The 22,038-nt window shown below is 34.4% G+C and overlaps 1 protein-coding gene across 9 annotated transcripts in view; it reads right to left on the bottom strand.

Moving 5' to 3' along the window:
- NBEA (neurobeachin) overlaps window positions 1-22,038 on the bottom strand; it is a 678,194-nt gene that overhangs the window by 208,218 nt on the left and 447,938 nt on the right. For all 9 annotated transcript variants that reach the window (XM_032314437.1, XM_032314438.1, XM_032314436.1 and 6 more), the window contains 2 exons: window positions 18,813-18,937; window positions 1,243-1,386 (listed from right to left, as the gene is read on the bottom strand). In XM_032314437.1, the coding sequence (XP_032170328.1) occupies window positions 1,243-1,386; window positions 18,813-18,937 (269 nt within the window). The remainder of the gene's footprint in view (window positions 1-1,242; window positions 1,387-18,812; window positions 18,938-22,038) is intronic.

The following is a 22,038-nucleotide window of genomic DNA, read 5'->3' on the forward strand; positions in this document are numbered from 1 at the left end:
AGAAATCACAGACTTCATTTGCTTAAATTTCCAAATGGCCTCAGAGAAAATCTCTGAACTATTAAAACAAACCACAAAAACAATAAAACCAAACTTCAACATTTACTTAGGAATTCAAGGCAAACGTTTGTTCATAGACTTAGGATTACTTTTAAATAGGACAAATAATTTTCATCACACAGAAATGTTAGTGACATAGGTATATCTAGGAGCTGGCATTCGAGTAACTTATTAAACATTTTCTAGAAGAGAGAGAATAAGGTGCCATCTCTAGTTTACAATTAATAAGAACATCCCTTTGATAAAAAGAGAAATCTCTAACTGACAGAAACATCACTGGAGGCTTTCATAAAGCCCGATAATTTTCAGCACACTTCTGGAAATAGGAGTACAATTTTGTAAACTGAATGATGAGTACAAGTCCACTTTTCTATTGCTATCTGCCACATAGCACTGTATGGGCTGGAAATACAGAATTAAGGTTAAGACTCAGCCACTACTTGAGCAGGAGTTTTTAACTTGAAATTTAGGATAGGATTCTATAGACTGGTTTCCAGGTGTCAGTGAACCCTCCAAAATTGTGTATAAAATTATACCTGCACCTTCATGAAGCAATGTGTTTTCACAGATTCTCAGAGGTAGTTTAAAACCCAAACAAGGTAACGGGCCCAGACCTATATCCATATATCCATATCCCACATGGTCACTGCAGATACTGCTCTCAATCGACCTGACACCGGCACCAGGACAGGGTAAAAACAGTGTCTGCTAATGGTGGAGATCAGCAGTGTGGGTATACAGAAATACATCAGGGACATTCCAAAGAGTGGTAGCAAATTTGAGTGTCTGCTGGCTGAAGTGGCCATTTTCATGGCTGTTAGCAGGCTAGAGTCACTCGTAAGTCAGTGAGACTATTATTCTGTCCCCTTCCAATTATTCAGGCAGTTAGATGGGACTTCTGCTATAAGCTATCTCTCCTATATTAAAAAGTTGCTCCTCAGTCCAAAGAAAGTAGATGCAGCTATTCATTCATTAGTAGTAAATTATATATTTGTTTGATAAGCACTTTCCTCTCTCTCCAATACGGCGATTGTGATGAAGTAAATTATTAACGGTCACATGATTCAGTATCGTTCCAACCACTGGCACCAACTCATTCGCCAGGAGATAGATTTTAAGTTCATAAACTTTGCATGTGTTTCTTACTTACAACAAACAGAAGAAAGATATTTAAACATTTACCTGCAAGATTGTCAATCTCTTTCTCCTGCAGGAGACTGACTGCATCATCATCTCCTTCCAGCATAAGTTCTGTCTCTGCATTTTGATTCACTATTGCTTGACTTCTGAAGGCTTTCTTGGACTTCACCACATCTTCTTCAGTGCCTAATCACAGAGGAAATATAATAATTTAGGTGATTATGATTATTTGGCCTTCAGTATTAAAAATAATCTATTACTTTCTTATAATTATAGGCTGCATTTATGTATGAGTTTACAATTACAGAACATTTTTACCTTATCTTGTTTGCTGTTCAAAATAACTCTGAGAAAGGCGGGGTGGGGGGGGGCAGGAGTGTAATCAATCACCTACCCTTATTTTACAGAGGAGGAAACAGGCCGAAAAAGCTCATTCCTCACTGAGGGAACAAGGAGTTGGCCAGTGGTAGAGAAGAGACTATAAATCCACATCCTGGGGCTCTAACATCACCACTTTCTATAAAAAATCTGCACCTCATCACAAGCTTGGTTTTCTGATACATAAAAGTACACAATTTTGTATAATTATACTTTTATGTGAATTAGAGAATCAAATGATCAGATCATTTTTGAAAGTAGATAAGGATGAAGAAAACAAGAACGCGTCCATATCTGAAGAGGGCAGTGATTGTCGCTGCGAAGTTACAAACGGTGGAGTTAGGAATGACGGCCACACAAAATGGACTGCACAATAGCTATTTCCTTCACAGTCAGTGAAAGCAATAATGGTTTTCGGAACTGATAGCCTTATTTTGTTATATAAAATAGAATAGAAGGCCAAAAATCCAAAAACAAAGTCATAAAAATTGAAATATCGCCAAAGCTGACCTAGCATTAACATATCAGTCAGTGTAAAGGTTAGAAATTATAATGCATTTGAATTCCTTGTGGATTTGACTCCTTAACAGATATAATTCAATATTTATATTTCAATATTACATTTCAATATTTTAAGGAATAGCCACTTCAGCAACCGCCTTTGGAGGTGGTGATGATTCTAAAATTATCTGAATAGCAAGTAAATTTATATATATAAATATATATGAATATATATATGTACATATATATATATATGTATATATATATATGTATTTGTATTTCATATCACTTGAGGTTGGAATTCAGCCTGGAAGAGAATGTAATTTACTATATTCTAGCCATACTATTAGTATATAGGCTTCAAGGAAGCAGCATTTCCTGGGAAAATACCTACACATGTTATAAGGTGTGGTGGATATATTCCTGAAAATGGGAGCCTAATAAATCACTCCTGCATGGTAGTGTTGTATCACAGTTCTGGGGACTTATAAAGTGTCTGTGTACATATGCAATTGCTCTCCAAATCTTGCCATGACTTTGACCAAAATGCCCTCCAGTTAACAATTAACAATACTTTTGGTCATTCTCCCAGGCCCAATATAGGACTTCTGACAGCCCATTACGGTCTGTGGTATCTGCTCAACCATTGTTTTGGAAGTATATTTAGCTGCCGTAACACTTGCATTGTAAAAGTGTTAGTCTCTTTCATTGCAACTTGCATGCTTCTTTTAGTTAGTGACGCAGAGCCAAGTCTGTTCACTAAAACATGAATAAGTTGGTTCAAAAGTAGCACATATAGGAGTAAAAAACACACGAGGAACACAGTCATGACACAAAGACACTGTAGAATGTAACTGTCACAGAGGTACAGTCTGTCATCCTAGCTCTGACTGTAAAACAGCATTTAGAATGCATGGCTAAAATATAGCATCACAGCATCAAGTAATACATTGTTAAATATATATTTTGATAAGTACTTCAGAAACAAACAGTATTATTACAACTCAATGCTACATGGCAGGTGAGGGGCATTAAATGGTTTATATGTATATTTTTCTCTCACTGGCCCTCAGATAATTCTTACTTCTGGAATAAAAGACTGAGGACTGATTACTGAATGCTCCAGAACCTTATCTTAATTTTATTTGGTTTCTTGATGATATAAAGCCAGTGAAACAGAAATCTTCCAGGGGTAGGTATCCTTATAACTTGTTTGCTTCTTGGGTAGTAACTTAATTTAAGAAACTCAGAGCTTGCATCATCTGAGAACAGAAGAGGCGAATCCAATCATTAACAACTGAGAAGCCTCTCCTGAAGTCCTTATAGCCATATTTCTATTAGACATCTGCCGCTGGATATTCGCAGCTCCACATTTCCCTAACTGAATGAATCATCTATTAGTTCCCCACCTGCCCCGATTTTGATCAACCCACTTAAGCCACGAACCTAGGGGTCATCCTGGTGACTGCCATGGCCTGGGCTCAGGCCACCATTGTTTTGGTCTGGAGGTCTTCCATAGCTCCATTATTTACACCATCCCGCACATTTTTGTCAGAGTGATTATTACAAAGCAAAAATAAGTGGAGGTATTTGCCTTCTGCATAATGTTTCCTCCCAATCAATATACTCAATGCAAGGCTTATATGATAGGAGTCCCAATCTACACTCCTTAGCATGGCTGGGCCAGGCCTTTTATCCTCTCAATACCAGCTTTGCGTTATCTTTTCTCTATCATCAGCAATATGAACCATTTATAGCTCCTCAAACCTTCTTACCTGGGCTAATATTATTCCTTCTATATGGTGTATTCCTTCCTTTCTCCTTTTTGGGGCTCATTCCATTCGATCTTCCAAACTCACCTTTGTTGGGGGCCTTTCCTAGCCAACTGTTCTGTACTTTCACAGTTGACACAGAACTCTACCACATTGTACAGGTGTTATCTGTTATGTGCTTGTCTTCTCCACAGGGCTCCGGGCTCGTTTCTGCAAGCCTCAGTGTGGGGCACCCAGCAGACTTGTAACAAACATAACCCAAACAGAGTTCAGCTCTACCCACTCTGTTTTCTTGTTTCTGATTTCTTAAGGTAAATTTGTGTGCCCCTTCCTTGATGATTTCATCACACCTTATAAATCCTATTACTGCAGTTATAGCAACAAGCTTCAGTCTTTGCTTCCTTAGTTTTCAGCACACTGCCTGGCACGGAGCGAGCCCTCAAATCAGCTTAACAAATGAGACATAGAAGTTACCTCTGGATATTTCTTAACCTGAAAATCCCAAGATTTTTCAGAAAGTCCTGGTGATTTGCCTCCAGTTTGGGGACCAATTGGAGAATTTATGTATTTACATGAAAGAGAACTTGGTTCTTTATATGAAATAATCAATAAAACTCCTTAAGTACGAGTCAGCCTGATAAAACAAATTTCCCCTTGTGGACAACCATGTTTAATCTGCTTTGTCATTAAGAAAAGAAATATACATTACTCTTGTGTTATTAAAATTAAAATCTACAAATAAAGTCAATGTAGTCAAAGAAAGGTGAGCTCTGAAATGTGTATTAAGCTTTCACTTTTATCCTCTCTGGTTTTAAAACAGTAAAACAATTATGTCTTTAAGAGACATATAGTAAGCTGATCCATACCGACACTGAACTCACCATCCCTGTTGAAATGTTATCAGTCTGTAGCTCAGTAAACTTTCTGATTTTATGGTACTGCACGAAACATTTATCTAAATTAAAGTGTACAAGATCCAAAGGTGCATTTCAATCATAATATCTTCTATGAATTAGAGTTTCATTCATCAAAATTACAAGTAAAAAGAGGTAAGGTCTCAAAGGGCTGTCTCATTACAAGGCTTATAAACACTGTCCTTAGAAAGAATTGGTTTAACACCCAACAAATCAAAATCTGATTGGGAAGAGAATTTCCTTGAGATAATCTATCTTCACAAGACATGTTGGACTGAGTGCACTTCTTGGCCTCTTTAGCCATTCATCAAGAAATTAACAAGCGAATACTACAAACCACCAGATCTCCCTGTGATCTGAAATTGTGAATTATGTGAATTTCAAAATGTGAATTATGTGTAAAAAGTTGGATAGTATAGGCATATATACTTATTTACTAAGAAGACATCAAAATGCCATAAATTAGGAAGGTTCAGAAGTAATAAAATACCACCAAATTATAGATTAATTCAAATCCAAAATTATTTTTACATTATTTTCCATATCGTGTGACAAATAACAACTACAGAAAAACATTCTATACTCATAAGATTTCTTAGTAAATATATATGCTTGTAGTTCTGTGGGTAAAAACATTATCTAGTATAGAATAATGTATTAGACAATACTAAATAAAGTTCTTCTTTCAATAAATTTATTTTAACAAATAGGATCCATAGAAACAAAGTGTATTTTAAAACCAAAGTAACAAGAGAACTAAAATGTTTCTAGGATTGTTATTATACTCTAATAATTACTCTATAATTTTATTATTATTATATTGTAAATAAGTATGTTAAAATATAGAAATGACAAGTTGGAAACATTAACTTATCTTTTTTTTTTTAAAGATTTTATTTATTTATTTGACAGAGAGAAATCACAAGTAGACGGAGAGGCAGGCAGAGAGAGAGAGAGGGAAGCAGGCTCCCTGCTGAGCAGAGAGCCCGATGCGGGACTCGATCCCAGGACCCTGAGATCATGACCTGAGCCGAAGGCAGCGGCTTAACCCACTGAGCCACCCAGGTGCCCCAACGTTAACTTATCTTAATAATATTCAGAGAATATGTCTATCTGGAAAGTGGACAGTCAGGTGAAGAAGTTATTTTATTTGTTCTTATTTATTGACAAATATAGTTAATGTAAAGAAAAAGACTACATGGTAGTTTATCTGTTTAAGGAATTATTCTATACAAATTCTATACAGCTCTAAAACATCTATACTAATAAAGATGAAAAGTAATTTATAGAGATAGGGAAACCGTAAATAATATGTGTAGCTAATGCACACAGAGGAAAGATATAAGCCTGTAAATGCCAATTTTATTTTATTTTATTTTATTTTTAAAAAGATTTTATTTATTTATTTGACAGAGATCACAAGTAAGCAGAGAAGCAGGCAGAGAGAGAGGAGGAAACAGGCTCCCCGCTGAGCAGAGATCCCAATGTGGGGCTCGATCCCAGGACCCTGAGATCATGACCTGAGCCAAAGGCAGAGGCTTTAACCCACTGAGCCACCCAGGTGCCCCTAACATGCCAATTTTAGCAGAGCATCCGCTTCTTACCAGTTTTGCACTATTATTTATTTTGCATTAAGTATAGAATTATGGCTTTAATTTGTTTATTAAAATTTTAATTAAAAATATAAAATTATATAAAAATATGTATGTATGTGTCCATCTAATGTGAGTCTGTTGTGTAAGAATACATTTTCAATTTTATTTGATCTGTGCAATTAAATACATGGTCTATGACTCATGATCTGGCCCCTACTTCTTTAACCTTATTTTACCAGTTTGGTACCTTCACATCTTATATTCCCCAAGAGCAGGATGCTTCTGTTCCCAAACATGCAGCACTTTTTCAAGCGTTTAAATCTGACCTATGTAATTTCTCTTACATGGAATTCTCTTACTTGCCTTGTCCTTCAAGATTCAGTGTAGCTAATTACTCCCTTTTCCGTATAAACTTTTTATCTTACAAATAAGTCAAAATATATTATCATGATTTTTTGATATTTTTTCTGGAGTCTTTTATTTGGGTATTATCTTATTAAAAATGTGTCAAATATCAAACAAAGTGGCAATCGATAATGTCGAATGAGCACGTGAAAACAGAAGCCTAATTCATATGGTCATCATTTTATATGCACACTACGTAAATTATTTCTCTTTATGTCCTTTATAGTCTTGTAAATGCTGGATATGAGCTTTGCAATTCTAACTTTATTTTCCTCCCGAACGTCTATTAAGAACATATTTTTAAAAGATATTTAGGCCAATCTCTGGACTTCTTTTTCTCAACCTGTGAAAGAGGAAGTAAGTATTTATCAACCAAACTCCCACAGGGTTACTGCAATGTTAAAATGAGACAATGGATACTAAAATACTTTGAAATGTGTGAAAAGCTTACTTATATAATAAGCTATCAAAACGATTGTTAAGATTTTGGTAAAATAGATAAGAAGAAATATTAGAGGAGTTTACTAAGTGTACAACTCAAAACTGAACAAGAATACAGCCAGTGCTTTACTGCTTATAATAATGTTTCTAACATTTATATGAAGGAGGAAAAAAGCAGGCTGATGTGAGGATTAAAAAACTCAAGATAACTCATGCATGTAAGGTTTCAGTACAGTGCCTAACAAACAACGGGTATTCAACAACTAATGCTTTCCTTTCCTTCAGTTGCGATTAATCTTTTTCCCTCTGCCATGCTGTCATTACTCTGTTTATATGCACTACAGTGAAATATGAGCCTTCATCTCCTCCACTGATGGTATGCTCCCTGAAGACAGGAAGTATAGCTTGTGGACAGGTCCCATGAAGTGTTTGTGAAATTAAATGGAGTGTAAACAGCTTACATTAAAAAACTGTTTCCTCCCAATAAACACAATATTCATTTAAAGATATTATTAAATAAAACTACACAAGCATCAGTATATTTGACATGTGTTTTTGATTTTCTATATCGGTATGTTAAGATATAAGAATTTTTAATATCTTAGATATCTGAAGGAAAAGAACAGCTTTCTCAACAAGGTTGTTATCAGAATTTGCTTTAAAGAATTATACATAGATAATGCATTTAATATATACTTTCCTTCTATCACTGGAAGAAAATGGGCGGAAGAGAAATTCAGTTTTATTTCAATTTTGTCTAAATGTAACATCAGGAACAATTCTAATGTTTCTAAACATCTGGAAGTCAGTTTCACAAATGACATTCTTTTGTGAAAGAAAAATTCTTTTCAATATATACAACTTCATGATATTTCTAGCTTGTAAAATCTGTTTTGACAAAATCTACCCCTATGTAAATAAGATAAAATGTTGCAATTCAATGTCAGTTATACTTCAATAATATAAAAAATGCTGCAATTCATTTTCAAACCTAAATGATTTCCTTTAGAAGTATTAATGACATGAATTTCTTGGGGTATTTTAAAATAAAGATTACTTTTTCCTCATTAAAGCTGAAATCAGAGCCACAAATACTTTTATAGAACAGTGCTTTTAGTAACTTTAAGAGATATTATTTAATTTTCACTAAAAAGAAAAGATTTTAAGATAAATGTAACTCTCAACTAATTACATTAGATATGGTGACATGTTATCATGCAATAATAGGTACGAATCAATCTACTGCTGAGAACTTTATAATGTCGAACGTTTCAAAGAAGTTGAAAGAACATTTTTTACTATATTGAGAAAACTATGACTCAAAATATATTATTCTGACCTTAACAAGAAAGCATGTGTGTGTGATATATATCACACATACACACAACATACTTTACTATTTTAGTAAAAAGTAAATTTGTTTCATTGTCAATAATTTAAATTAAAAATTAAATTTTGTGTTTGCCTTTATACAGAGATGTAGCATTTCTTTCCTCAAAAAAACATAAATAATGCTGACATAAAAGGAGAGACTTACTAAAGACTAAGGACTAAAAGAAATCATGTTTTATATAGAACAGTATTCAAAAAACCCTCATACTTTGCAGTAGAAACATCCTAATGATAAAAGCCTATTAGTGATACTGAATGAAACTCTACTAATAGAATGACTAGAAATCTCAGGTATCTTTTTTCCTCTTTTATACCTAGTGCTGAGTCAGGAGATTCACTTCATCAACACAAAATCATTTTACGAAAGCAAGTATTTTCACAAATGAAATAGATGGTTTTTATTTGCTGTTTCAAATATACTTTAAGTAAAAATCTGAATGGTTATTGACCAGACTTAATAAACACAGAGAAGAAATCCAGACAGTTCTCAGCCACCAAATTCCTCCTTTCTTAGTTGTGGGTATTTTAATCTGAATACATTAGATTTAACTGTGGTTCCCACTTCATTTTTGCTGACTGCGAATATATTTAATAACCGAACGAGGTATTATCCAAACTACCAAAAAACTAAAAACCCAAGATACCAGGCTTCAAATTTATAATGAACTTGATTCCAAAATAGTAATCCTTGCCTAAATCAATCATTGATGTTACTTATGGTCCATTTTAGCACATTCTTATAGCACATAAAATCAGAGTCTGTGTTTTTACCAATGAAGAACTTGCATAGACTTTTGTTTCAAACTAGACAAACACTATATCTGCAGGTATGCCTTTCTCAAAGAAAATATTCAGTGGAATAGTAAAATGCAGAATTAGCAGTATAGGCATTAATTAAGATAAAGTGTTCACAGAAATTATTCTAAGTGGTAAATTCTTATTCAGATTAGTTATGCTTGTAAACGATTTGCTGGACTATAAGAAATAAAATAGGAAAATGGCTACCTAACATCAACAGTTATTGCTCAGTGGAAAAGGACATCAAGGACACTTGCAAGTAAAAGAATTGGATCAATATTAACGTGATTTTCATTTCATGCTTCCCCAACTCCAGTAAGCTGACAATATACTCTGATTATGTGAACTGCCTCAGAGTAACACAGAAAAGGTTATTAGAGCAAGAGGTGGAAATGGAATGCACTTTTTATATTGACAGGCCTGCTAATAGAGTATACTGATTTTCCAAGACATGCAATGCATTTTTACAATTTGGTTCTGACAGCAAAAATGGAATTTCATTTATTCCTAATTCAAAATATTCATATGTAAGCAATATTTCTTAGAGCAGACCAACAAAGGGAATATTCTCAAATAGCATTTTTGAACTGAAAAAAATGCAATTAAAAAGGTGCAAGAAAATATTATTGAATTTAAGTGCACCACTGTATAAGTATAAAATGCTAACTTAATAAACTTCTTAATGGAGTGAATGCAGAAAACTGCATTCTGTGCTTTTTAAAGGAAATTTGATAAATCATATTTTAAGAATATACATGATGATAAATGTGGAATCCCTGTGCATTTTAGACTGGATACTACTTGAGAGGCTTTTGATTAGCCATGAAGTTAGAATAATTTTTAAATATTTGAACTAGGATTTTATTATATTCAAAATCACATGGCACACTTTACTTGTGGGAAAAAATGCTAAAACATATAGAAAACTTGGGGCAGTTTGGAAACCTCTAAATATCACACAAAGCAGAATGATGCATTATTCATCTTTGAATAATGGCTCCTATGTTAAAATGCGCTTAGAAAAAGAGTAGTATGAAATTAAGTCCATCGAAAAGAGCAAAATAAGCTATGTTTACATGGTTGTAGTGACTTTTATCCTTGTTCTGTACTTCTCTGGCATTTCTAGATTTTCTACAACGAGCATGTTTCTCTTCAGGAAGGAAAGAAGGAAGGAAGAAAAGAAGGAAGAAAGGAAGAAAAAAGAATTAAAGAATATTTGCATGATGAGTCAGGAGGAGTAGATGGTAGATGAGTAGTAGAATGGAAGAAAGTTCTGGCTCTCCTGGGAATGAAAGAAAAGATGATTCGGGCAACTTAAAGGAGGGTTGAGAGTGTGGGCACGCTTCCCCTGGCAGTGGGTGGTATCAACCTGGGGAATGATGCTTGTTTTTTCTTCGAAAAGCCTGTCACACACTTCCGTGTGCAAAATTTCCTTTAAAACCCTGGGAAATGGGAGTAGGAGGTATTTTGGCTAGATAAGCAACTGGCTCAGAGACATGGGGAAAAAAAAGTAATAAACAAAAATTTCTTTTTAGGTATTAAAAAAATTGGAATAGCTAAGAGGTTGGAGCTGATATTGGTTATTTAAAGCACTTTTAAAAACACCCAGAATATTTTAAAGTACATTTTTGTAAATGACACAGAAGTGCATTCTATAAATGACACTAAGTTCATCTGTAGTGATATGATATGTTTTTATGGATTGTATATCTCTATAGGATACAAGAGTAAGCCAAAATTTAACAGGTAAAGTTTAAAGTGGGGAAATGCTCAATAACGCTCTTGCAGTTAAGAAAATTCCAAATGTACCAACAGGAACACACTGTACAGTAAGAGAAGGGTGTTGAGACTGAGTTTTTGTTCTCTCTGCCACTTACTAGTTAGCATGTCACCTAACTTCTCTGGTCTGTCATTTTCTGAAATAAAAACTCGTTAATGGCTCTACCTAGTGAGAAGTCCTTGTACAAAATGGTTTCTAACAGGTCTTTCAGCCTCATTTTGTACTATGTCCCCACACTGTCCTGTGTTCCATCACACACCACCATCTTGCATTCCCAGGACACATTATGTCATGTGGTGTGGTCCCTTGCTCCACATGGCCACCTTCTCACCTACTGGCTCAGGAAGATCTCTATTCACCCTTTCAAGTCCAGCTAAAATTTATTTCTTCAGTTAGGCAAACCCCTTCACTGAGCTCAGACAGCATTTTATACACATCAATAAAAAATATTTATCATAGTGTGCTGTAATTATTTCTAAATGCCAACTGTGTATACACTTAGTGAAAAATTAGTCTAAAAGGATATAAGTAAGATTATGAACAGTTCTATGCCACTCAGCAATAATATAATTTTGTCAGCTCTCTATCTTACACAGCCTTTGATGCTTTAAGTGGAAATAAAGTGCTGGCATAAAAAAAAAATTTCAAAATTTGAAAACACCATATTTGTAGACCTATTTCACAGGACTCCCATCCTTCAATGTTATTACTGAAAATGATGAAAAGATGTGGCTAAAATACCATATGTATACCCTGAAATTAATCAATTATCAATTAAATTGAAAAAGCAGCAGTGGAAAAAAAAAAAAAAAAAGAACCCCAGCAACTAAACGCACAAAATTGAATTAATGTGGATACTCTAAATGAAATAAATAGAAGATATCATTTCCTGTTTTCAAGTGGTTTATATCGCAGATTATGACACATCTAAAATCAGGTATTTTCTGAAATCATTATGAAGTGGCTGAGCACAAAATGCAAAATATTGAGGCCATTTAAAGGAATACGTTAGGCTCTTTTATGCCTTCATGTCTTGGTAATTTCTTTAACTACTGCCATTCCTGGCTTACCTGATCTTCTCACAAGACAGTTCCTAAGTAGTTACTTGTGCAAAGTCTACTCCAACTCACCAGACTCAGAGTTAGTCACTCTCTCCACCTGTGCTACTTTATGAACGACTATGACTACCTCTGTCTATGATAACTATTTCTCTCCAGTAAACCAGGATTTTTTAACCTTGGGACTAGTGACATTTAGGGTTGAATTTGCATTGTCATTGTTCTGTGGAAACTCTCCTGTGCATGACAGGATATTTTAGCAGCAGTCTCTGTTCAGTAGATGCTCGTAACACACGTGTACCTCCCCAACTGTTACAAAGCACCACACTACACTGTGTGCTCCTAGAAGGTAGAAACTGTCTCAAACTCTGAGGCCAGCATTTAGCACACGCTTAGCATGCAGAAGAAATTCAATAAATGCTCTTAAAGTAGTAAGGTTATTTGATTTTTTTCTGAATCTGTTTAAAGCCTACCATCCGAATCTTCAACACAAAACGGAGTTGTTAGAACATTTGTTTTTTGTGTTTTTTTTTAAGATTTTATTTATTTATTTGACAGAGAGATCACAAGTAGGCAGAGCAGCAGACAGAGAGAGAGGGGGAAGCAGGCTTCTTGTTGAGCAGAGAGCCCAACTCGGGGCTCGATCCCAGGACCCTGAGATCATGACCTGAACTGAAGGCAGAGGCTTAACCCACTGAGCCACCCAGGTGCCCCATAACATTTGTTGATACAAAAATGCTATATAGTCTGTGAAGTGGATTTGATAAGAATATCTTACAACTTAGCAATTATATAATTTGTTTTAATTATTTTAAGAGACTATAAGAACCAAAGGGTAAAGGGGTGCCTGGTGGCTCAGTGGGTTCTGCATCTGGCTTAGGCTCAGGTCATGATCTCAGGGTCTCATCTTAGTGGGGAGTCTGCTTCTCCCTCTCCCTCTGACTCTCCCCAGTCTTGCTTTCACTCACTCATGTGCTCTCTCAAATGAATAAAGAAAAAAATCTTAAAAAAAAGAAAAAAAGAATCAAAGGTTGAAGAGAATGCTATGATATTACAATATGACACTGGCACCAAAAAGAGCTGAAAGATGGTCCCCTACATTTCTTTTTCTCCCTCTCTTTTCGAAGAGTTTACATCATTCAATTCTCAGTGAATTATTTTAACCATAATCAGATCACCTAGTTCATTCCAAATATGGAGAGTCAATTAATAATACACCAATTAAAATGGAGTTATCGAGGAACAGTATGTTTGCTAGTGTTTCTACACAAGACGAACAATAGGCTATTAAGTAAAGAAATAAAATCGTATTTCTCAAATATGATAATAACTGTAAACTCTTAAAAAAGAAGTCAGATAATTAGCTTTTTTCTGAACAATTTTTATAGATGCATTAGAATTTTTTATTCTCAGTGCTTTCCTTATTTCTGCAAGTAGCACATTACAGTAGCCATGCATATATCGTCAAAACTAATTTAATTCCAGATTCATTACAGAGCTGTTTTTTATTCATCAAGGTCATATCTTGATGGCTTCACAAGCTTAGATAAATCAGGTGTTAAGGAGACACATCTCTGAGGAACCTAAGGATATTCTCATTTGCAGTTCTCAGCATATCTTATTATTTATTGCCAAAGAAATGACTGATTAACTTTGTCATCTTTGCTTCATGTTTTTTTTTCTTCCAGCTGAAGCAGTCTGCCCTCTTCTGCAATGCCTGATCAGACCTATTTAAGATGATGTCTTTGATCACAGACATGGAGGAGTTTGCAATCTTAGGCTTTGATGAAACATTGTTCCACTATAATTTTATGGAAGGGAAACAGAGTTTTAAATGATAATCGACAGTCACAAAGACAACCAAACTTATTAGGATTCTGCACTATCCTTTGAACAGCATCATCTTTAAGCAGCAAAAATGTACCAGAAGTTGACCACTTCAGGTTTTATTTAAACATATAAACAATATACAAAACCTCCCTTTTCAACCATTTCCTCATTAGCTAATTTGTCCCAAAGAAGAAAGTTAGAAGATGTATTTATGAGTTTGAAAATATGTTCTTTATATTCTTCCTTATGGTCTGAAAATTCAGTCATCAATAAAATTTGCACTTATATGAAATTTTACCATTAGAAAATACCTAAATAATATACTGAATACATATAAAATTAGAACATTAAGCATCAGGAAAAAATCGCATGCCTCTAGGTTTTTATTAATCACATTCCAACACCAAGGTGGAAAGTATATCAAATCACACCAAATCTTTTGCACATGACAACCTCATAAATTATTCAACTCATTAGTATTACTAAGAAGCATGAAAAACTCCATCAGTATTAAAGATGTTTTCCAGCAGAAAAAGGTCAACCAAAAGTTTTAATAATGAACTTGAAGGGAAAGCTTTCCAAAGTCAATATGAAACAAAATTATTGTCCTTTTTGTCTTCTTGAAAATACAGCCAATTCTGATTATTTGCTCATATAAAAGAACGCCCTGTTAATATATTTTCTTTGTGACTCCACATAAATTGTCTGAAAAGAATGTTCAAATTATGGCTAAATGTTCCTGCCCATCCCATGAAAGTTAACTATAATTTAATGTAAATGTCTGAATTTAGAGAAAAATCAAATAATTAAAAAATTTTTAAAGAAAATATTAAGTCTGCTAGTTCAGATTCAGTTCTCTTACATGAATCCAGGCTCACAGTGTGGAAGCTGAGTATGCCAGGAACGAACAGAGAGACCTGACCAGTGTTCAAATCCCAGGGGCTGCTCTGATGGCCATGTAAGTACTCCCTATCGATGTAATTGAAGATTACCTCCTCAGCTTGTACAACTTGTTTAAAATTCTGAAAACTTTGATCACTGATTCAAACACTTCTAGCCACAATGAAAGTTCCACTCATAATATTTCCTTCTGTTCCTAAAAGAATTTTTTTTGCCACAATGTAGAGGAATACAAAATTTTTTTGACCAGAGATTATAGCAGAGTTTCTGTGTATTTAATGCTCAACTTTCAAGTTAGAATGCAGAGGGAAACTGAAGTAGTGTCAATATTTAAAATAGAGGAAGGAACATATTGAATTTCAATTTGTCCTACAAGTCCTCTCAAAATGTGGAGGTTTGTACAAAAAATATACCTTTTCTATGTCTACACAAACCAAATCATTCAATCATTTGGGTGTTAGTCTACATACCACTAGACTCTAAGATACTTAAAACATATTTAAATGTTTAAAGGCAGGCAGAGTGGCCAGATGATGGGCAGAATTTTTGACTTTTATATGAATATTTTAGTAGTATGTGAATACAAAAGCTTTATTCAAAATACACAAAATATGTTTTCAATTAAGGTTTTCAACACTTATTTTTATTGGGTGAAGTGCTTTATAATAATTACTGATATTTGTTTCCTGTTTGTTCTGAAGAAAGAACTTTATAGGTTAGGAGGCACATTAAGAGCTTGGAGGATGATTCAGTAATACATTTTTCTCTTGGCAGTTTGTAATTCCTATTTCTTTTCTTCTTCTTAAAGATTTATTTAACTGAGAGAGAGACAGAGAAGCGGAGAGGCAGAGGGAAAGAGAATTTCAAGCAGACTCCCCACTGAGAATGGAGCCCCATGTGGAGCTCATGACCCTGAGATCATGACCTGAGCTGAAATCAATAGATAGACGTGTAACTGAACCACACAGATGCCCCACCTCCTTCTATTTCTTTGAACAGATCACACCAGGGAGTACTCTCCCACTCACTCTTCAGAATCCTCCATATTTTACTCCCTACTGTCTACAGGGTTCTAAAAGTCCACTGATGTGAACTGTGATAAAGGCTGAAGGGGTATGCTCTTGAATTGTTTTGCAGGTAGAATTGTTTTAGTTCTCCTTTGTCTTCCATCACATGACCTTAATCCAGAAAAAGGATGTGATAATAAATTTGGCATGGGTACCATCTAGCTTTCTTGGATGTTTTATGGCATACATGTGGTCTTTGTTCTAGATATGAATAAAATAAAAACATGCCCCTGTTTCCTTCTATCAAAGAACCCAACTCAGGAGAGATAGTAAGTTCTGAATACTGATGATGATGATTCAGTACTTAAAATTCATAAACTGCTACATATTTTAAAATACTCTCATACCACACAGAGAATATTTAGTATCACCCAGAGCTTCCTTCAATTTCAAAGTTAGACTATTTTCATTTTAGGTTCATTAACAATAGATACTATATTACCAAAACCTGACAACCAGATGTCTTAAAAGGTTTTAAAATTTGTTTCTGATAGGCTTTAACAATGGTTTAAGAATAGAGATATTTTATAAATTAAAGCATCCACTTTTACAGAGAATCCCAATTTTTTTTCTAAGACACTCTTTAAAAGAACCTATAGAATGCTGAATGTAGTAAAATGTGGATCCTCTATAATTAAACCTTTGGCAACTCATCATCACAAATAATATCAATTTAGCCTAACTCTATAAAGTATCTCTAGAGTTTTCTATTTTCTTAAAACAGATTCTTTTTTTTTTTTTTTTAAGATTTTATTATTTATTTGACAGACAGAGGTCACAAGTAGACAGAGAGGCAGGCAGAGAGAGAGGAAGGGAAGCAGGCTTCGCTGCGGAGCAGAGAGCCCGACATGGAGCTCGATCCCGGGACCCTGGGGTCATGACCTGAGCTGAAGGCAGAGGCTTTAACCCACTGAGCCACCCAGGCGCCCCTAGAGTTTTCTGTTTTCAAATGGGATGAATTCAAACGGGATGAGTTGGTGAAAAAGTCTAAGTTACTAGGTATATGCAATGAAGTTTAAATTATTTTAAGTTCATATTATAAAGCATGCCACTTGAAGTAGGTATTTCTAAAAATCTCTTTTGTAGAGCATAAAGATAATACCTCATTTTAAGCATAAATACAATACCTCAAGTTAAGTGCTAAATGCCTTAAGTGCTAAAATCCCTTTGGTGATCTCTCTTGCTGATTAAAGAAATCCTCTATAGTACTGGTCTACTGTAAGGTTTTTTCCTAATTTTTTCTATTTTTTTCTAGTATATTCTTTCCATTAGTTACTTTTACTATATAAAGTTATGCTGTGATTTTTATCTTAGGCATAAGTTTCATATGAAATCCTCATGTGTTTATTTAATTATGTTTGACTCTTACTAAGTTATTATATCAATTCACAGACTATTTGCACAACAAATTGCAAAAGCTTCGTACATTTTCTTTTTAACAGGATTAAGTATTTTCTCTGTTTAATCCATCAAGAACATGAATAGTTATGAATGTTTATAAATTACATAAATTTTAAAGCAGATGGCTCACTTATCACATTCAAGTAAATGAAAATTAACATAATAATAACAAAGTAATTGTAAGAATAAAAGTGGTTAATAACAAAAATGAATAAACAGTATTCATTAATGGTATTTTCTTAGTGTATAGAATTTATAAAATTTTGAGATAATAAATCACACTTAAACTTATTAGAGAACTTAAAAATGGGACAAAACCATCCTATTTAGATTTCCAGGTAGACAGAAAATATTAATTTAATTTTAAAATGCAGTATTTTTATTAAATTATAAAAATATTTTGGTATTTTCTATTTATTATACCTTTTATTATTTATTTATTTTTTTTTTAAGGTTTTACTTATTTATTTGAGAGAGAGAAGATGAGGGGAGATGTCAGAGGGAGAAGCAAACTCCCTATTGAGTTGGAAGCCCCGCGGGACTAGATCCTGGGACTCCAGGATCATGACATGAGCTGAAGGCAGTTGCTTAACCAACTGGGCCACCCAGGCATCCCTGTTATACTTTTTTAAAGGACAAATTAGGGTTAGTTTTACTGTGTGATAATTGATATCTTTAATGTGAGATGGTCTTTTTAAAATTTTATTTGCAACCCAGTGGAGGACTGGGAACTTAAATGGACATATTGTAGCAGGATTTATTTTATTTATTTATTTATTTTAATTTTATTTTTTAGACTGAAAAGAATAGAATAATAATACAAAATGTTACATAATAAGATTATTAATAAGGTATTTATTTCAGTTAAATACACAAATATGTGCATATATATTCCTAAAAACACCACACATATGTGTATATATATTTCATATATATATATATTAACATAGTATACATTAGTGTGTGTACACATATACAAATTATACAAAAAAATATTTAAGTCTGAGTATGCGATCACAATTGTATATATTTTTTACACCTTGTTGTCTAGGTCACCAAAGTTGAAAAGGCACTGAAAAAGAAATTCACTTTACTCTTGGTTTAGGCTGTATGAGATGGATGGATGTTGGGTAATAATCAGTTATGCCGAGTCTTACATAGAGTTATATAAACTCTATTAAGAAGATGAAAGGTCTAAAATACATCACAGGCGAAAAACTTGGTTAAGCGTCACCTGCATGATGCCGAAGGATAAAGCAGAAGACAGTATTTTTGACTTACAACCTAGAGAATTTTAAGTGCTAGGAAGAAATGAATTATCAACCACAAAGGGTCATGTCATATCCAGAATATTTTTGTGTAAGAGGCATTGGTACTGACCATACTCTACTGCAGCTTTGAGAAGGGCTTCAGCGTGAGTGGAGCCAAATGCATTTCGAACAAACCGTCTCCTTCGGCGAAGATCATCTTCCCAGTAATCCAAACGCCAGAAATCATGCAGTTGGCTAGGAATGAGGAAATAAACAGTCATCACTATTAATAACAATGTAAAATGGGAAATACATTTTTTACACAACATTAAAGCTTCATTTCCTTGGTCTCAATGGAAAATTAAGATGATTTTGGAGATCTTTATCTTTTACATTTGTGTTTACATACGTTTCCTGTACAAATGACCAAAACTTAAAATAGTAACATTCTCGTATTTTAAGCATTGTAACACTCAGTTATGCTTTCTCTACAATGTTCTTCCATCTACTGAAAACATTAATCATGGGGAGTTTAGTAACAAATGCAGCATCAAATTACAAGTATTAATGGCACAGTTTTCATTCTTTTACACTGTTTTTAACAAGGCTTGTAAATCACAGGATAGACCTCACTACAAATAGTTTGCAATTTAATGACCATGGTTTCTTAGTAGACTGAATTAAGAACCATAAAATATTGCCCAGTTGGATTTGGTGGAACAATGATTAAAATAATGTGCTGAAATATTCATTGAAGTAATTCCCTGCTGCCCACAGCAACCTGAGAAAAGTGCAATTTTATCCATTATTAATAATACTGAATTAGAGCTGCAAAAAATTCCAGTATGTGGTAATTGTCTTGGTAAATTATTATTCTAACACTAACAGAGTCCTTGGATGATTTTACCGCTTTCAGCTAATATAAACCATTAACAATCATAGCCTTCATTGGGTAACATTGCCGAAACCATGTTACGCTCTAAACCAATATTAAAAATCCAAGAGATAGTTCAGAAGATACTGAAATCTGTTCATTGTATATCAATGGAATGTTTCATGATATAATTTTTGTTTTCAACTTAATTTCAATAAACACTGGTGATAAATACCACTGTTTGAGAAGTCTGTTTTTCTCTATTTACAGTATTTGGAGTACCATACTAAAGAGATAATATTCTAATTTTCCTGAGCAGCACTATTCATAAAAACACATAAAATGCTTTCATAAAAGATTTGATTTCATTTTTATTTTGCCATTTATTGTAAAAAATACTACATTTGATTAAAGCTGTAACTATGTATGTTTTGCTCTTCATTGTTTCTCTAGTGCAAAGACAGAACATACTGTTTTTTATACAATGTTTTTAATAAATATTCAATGAATTAATTATACCAATTTGGTACTTTGGAGATATACAGACATGTACAGTCACTGAGAACAATAATTTACTTTTGAGGGCGCCTGGGTGGCTCAGTGGGTTAAGCCATTGCCTTTGGCTCAGGTCATGATCTCAGGGTCCTGGGATCGAGTCCCGCATCGGGCTCTCTGCTCAGCAGGGAGCCTGCTTCCCTCTCTCTCTCTCTCTCTCTCTCTGCCTGCCTCTCTGCCTACTTGTGATCTGTCTGTCAAATAAATAAATAAAATCTTTAAAAAAAAAAAAAAAAAAAAAAAAAAAAAAAAAAAAAAAAAAAAAAAAAAAAAAAAAAAAAATAATTTACTTTTGAAAAACATTTTGGATTGTATAACTATATAATTTTGTTTTCCACTACTTAATTATAAAATAACGTAACAAGGTAAGGGCTATACAAAACGAATATTAAAATTATAAGGTTTGACGTATATTTGAATATACTTTTCTATACATTATAATTATAATAACTGTATTTTTCTGTAAGAAATAAGGGTTATAAGTGCCTCTGTCACTAATTTAAAATAGGACAATTTCTGGGACGGGGGGTGGCTCAGTTGGTTAAGTGTCCGACTCTTGATTTCAGCTCAGGTCATAATCTCAGGGTTGTGAGATCAAGTCCTGCACTGGACTTCATGCTGGGCATGGAGCCTGCTTAAGATTCTCTCTTTCCCTCTCCCTCTGCCTCTACCCCTGCTTCCACTGTGTTCTCTCTTTTTCTAAATAAATAAATAAAATGAAATAAAATAGGACCATTTCTATCCTTAAAAATAAAACCAATCCTAGTGGTTTAAGGAAGACCCTGTTAAATCTTGCCATAAAGATTTTTCTTAAGAGTATGTCAAAGTTAAGTTCTGAACTCAGCAGGAGAGACAGATCTAATGTTATCTCAAATTTCTAATTATACACATATTTTCTATATTCCTCCTATTAAGTATGAGAAAATTTGGACACTGTATGTAAAACAAATATACCAAGATTCTGAAAGGTGGAAAGCAGAAGACAGACTGGCTAACAACCCCAGGGCCTAAGAAACAACACCCGTGGTCATCTTTTTGCGTAATATATCCTAAACTTTGAAGCAAAGAGGCTAATAACCCAGGCAGATTAATGGGAGTAGACCAAAATAAACAAATAAATAAATAAATAAATAAAATGTCCCCAACAAAAACCTGGTTTCTCTAGCCAAAGAACCAAGAAAGGTACAGCCCAACAAGACAGAAAACTTTTAGACAACTATTGTACTCCAGCCAAACACCAAAGAGAAACTATGGACCCACTTACTCACACCAAAAAGTATTAGTGGGAAGCCTACATCTGAAACCTAACCAAGGTGAAATCCTAACATCCTCACCAGGTGGTATCAGAGAAGGTCATACCGGGAACCAGGACTTTATGTCTGTTGACTGGTAACAAGGCACTGCACCCTCATGAGGTCGGTGGGAGACCATGTGGAGGGCCTGGAATCCACCCCTCTCCCCTGCCCCAGCTAGACGGTAATGAGGTGTCCTCCCTCCCACTGTGGTGCTATCAGTGGGGGCCTAGTAGAGAGTTAGGACTTTCACCATTGATCAGCACAAATGAGGCAACCCCCACTAGTGGACACCACACAGGAGGTGGGAACTCCCACCCTTGCCAAGCAGTAATGAGGAGTTGCTCACTCTCTGGATGTCAGCAGAGTTCAAGTGGGAAAACTAGATTTCTACCTCCACCTGGCAGTAAAAATGCAGTGCTTCCCCATTTCTCCTAATGGAGTGATGTCAGGGAAAGTCAACTAAAATAGGAGGTTTTAATAAGATACAAAATATCTCAGAAAAGAATAAGAAAATATCCTGCTTCAATCCAAAGTTACCTGTCACACCAAGAACATGGAAGATCTGAAACAGAATGTAAAGAGTCACCCATAGATGCTAACACTGAGATGACAGGGATGTTAGAATTTTCTGG

The sequence above is a fragment of the Mustela erminea genome, chromosome 15 (genome assembly GCF_009829155.1).
Source record: "Mustela erminea isolate mMusErm1 chromosome 15, mMusErm1.Pri, whole genome shotgun sequence".
Classification (NCBI taxonomy): domain Eukaryota; kingdom Metazoa; phylum Chordata; class Mammalia; order Carnivora; family Mustelidae; genus Mustela; species Mustela erminea.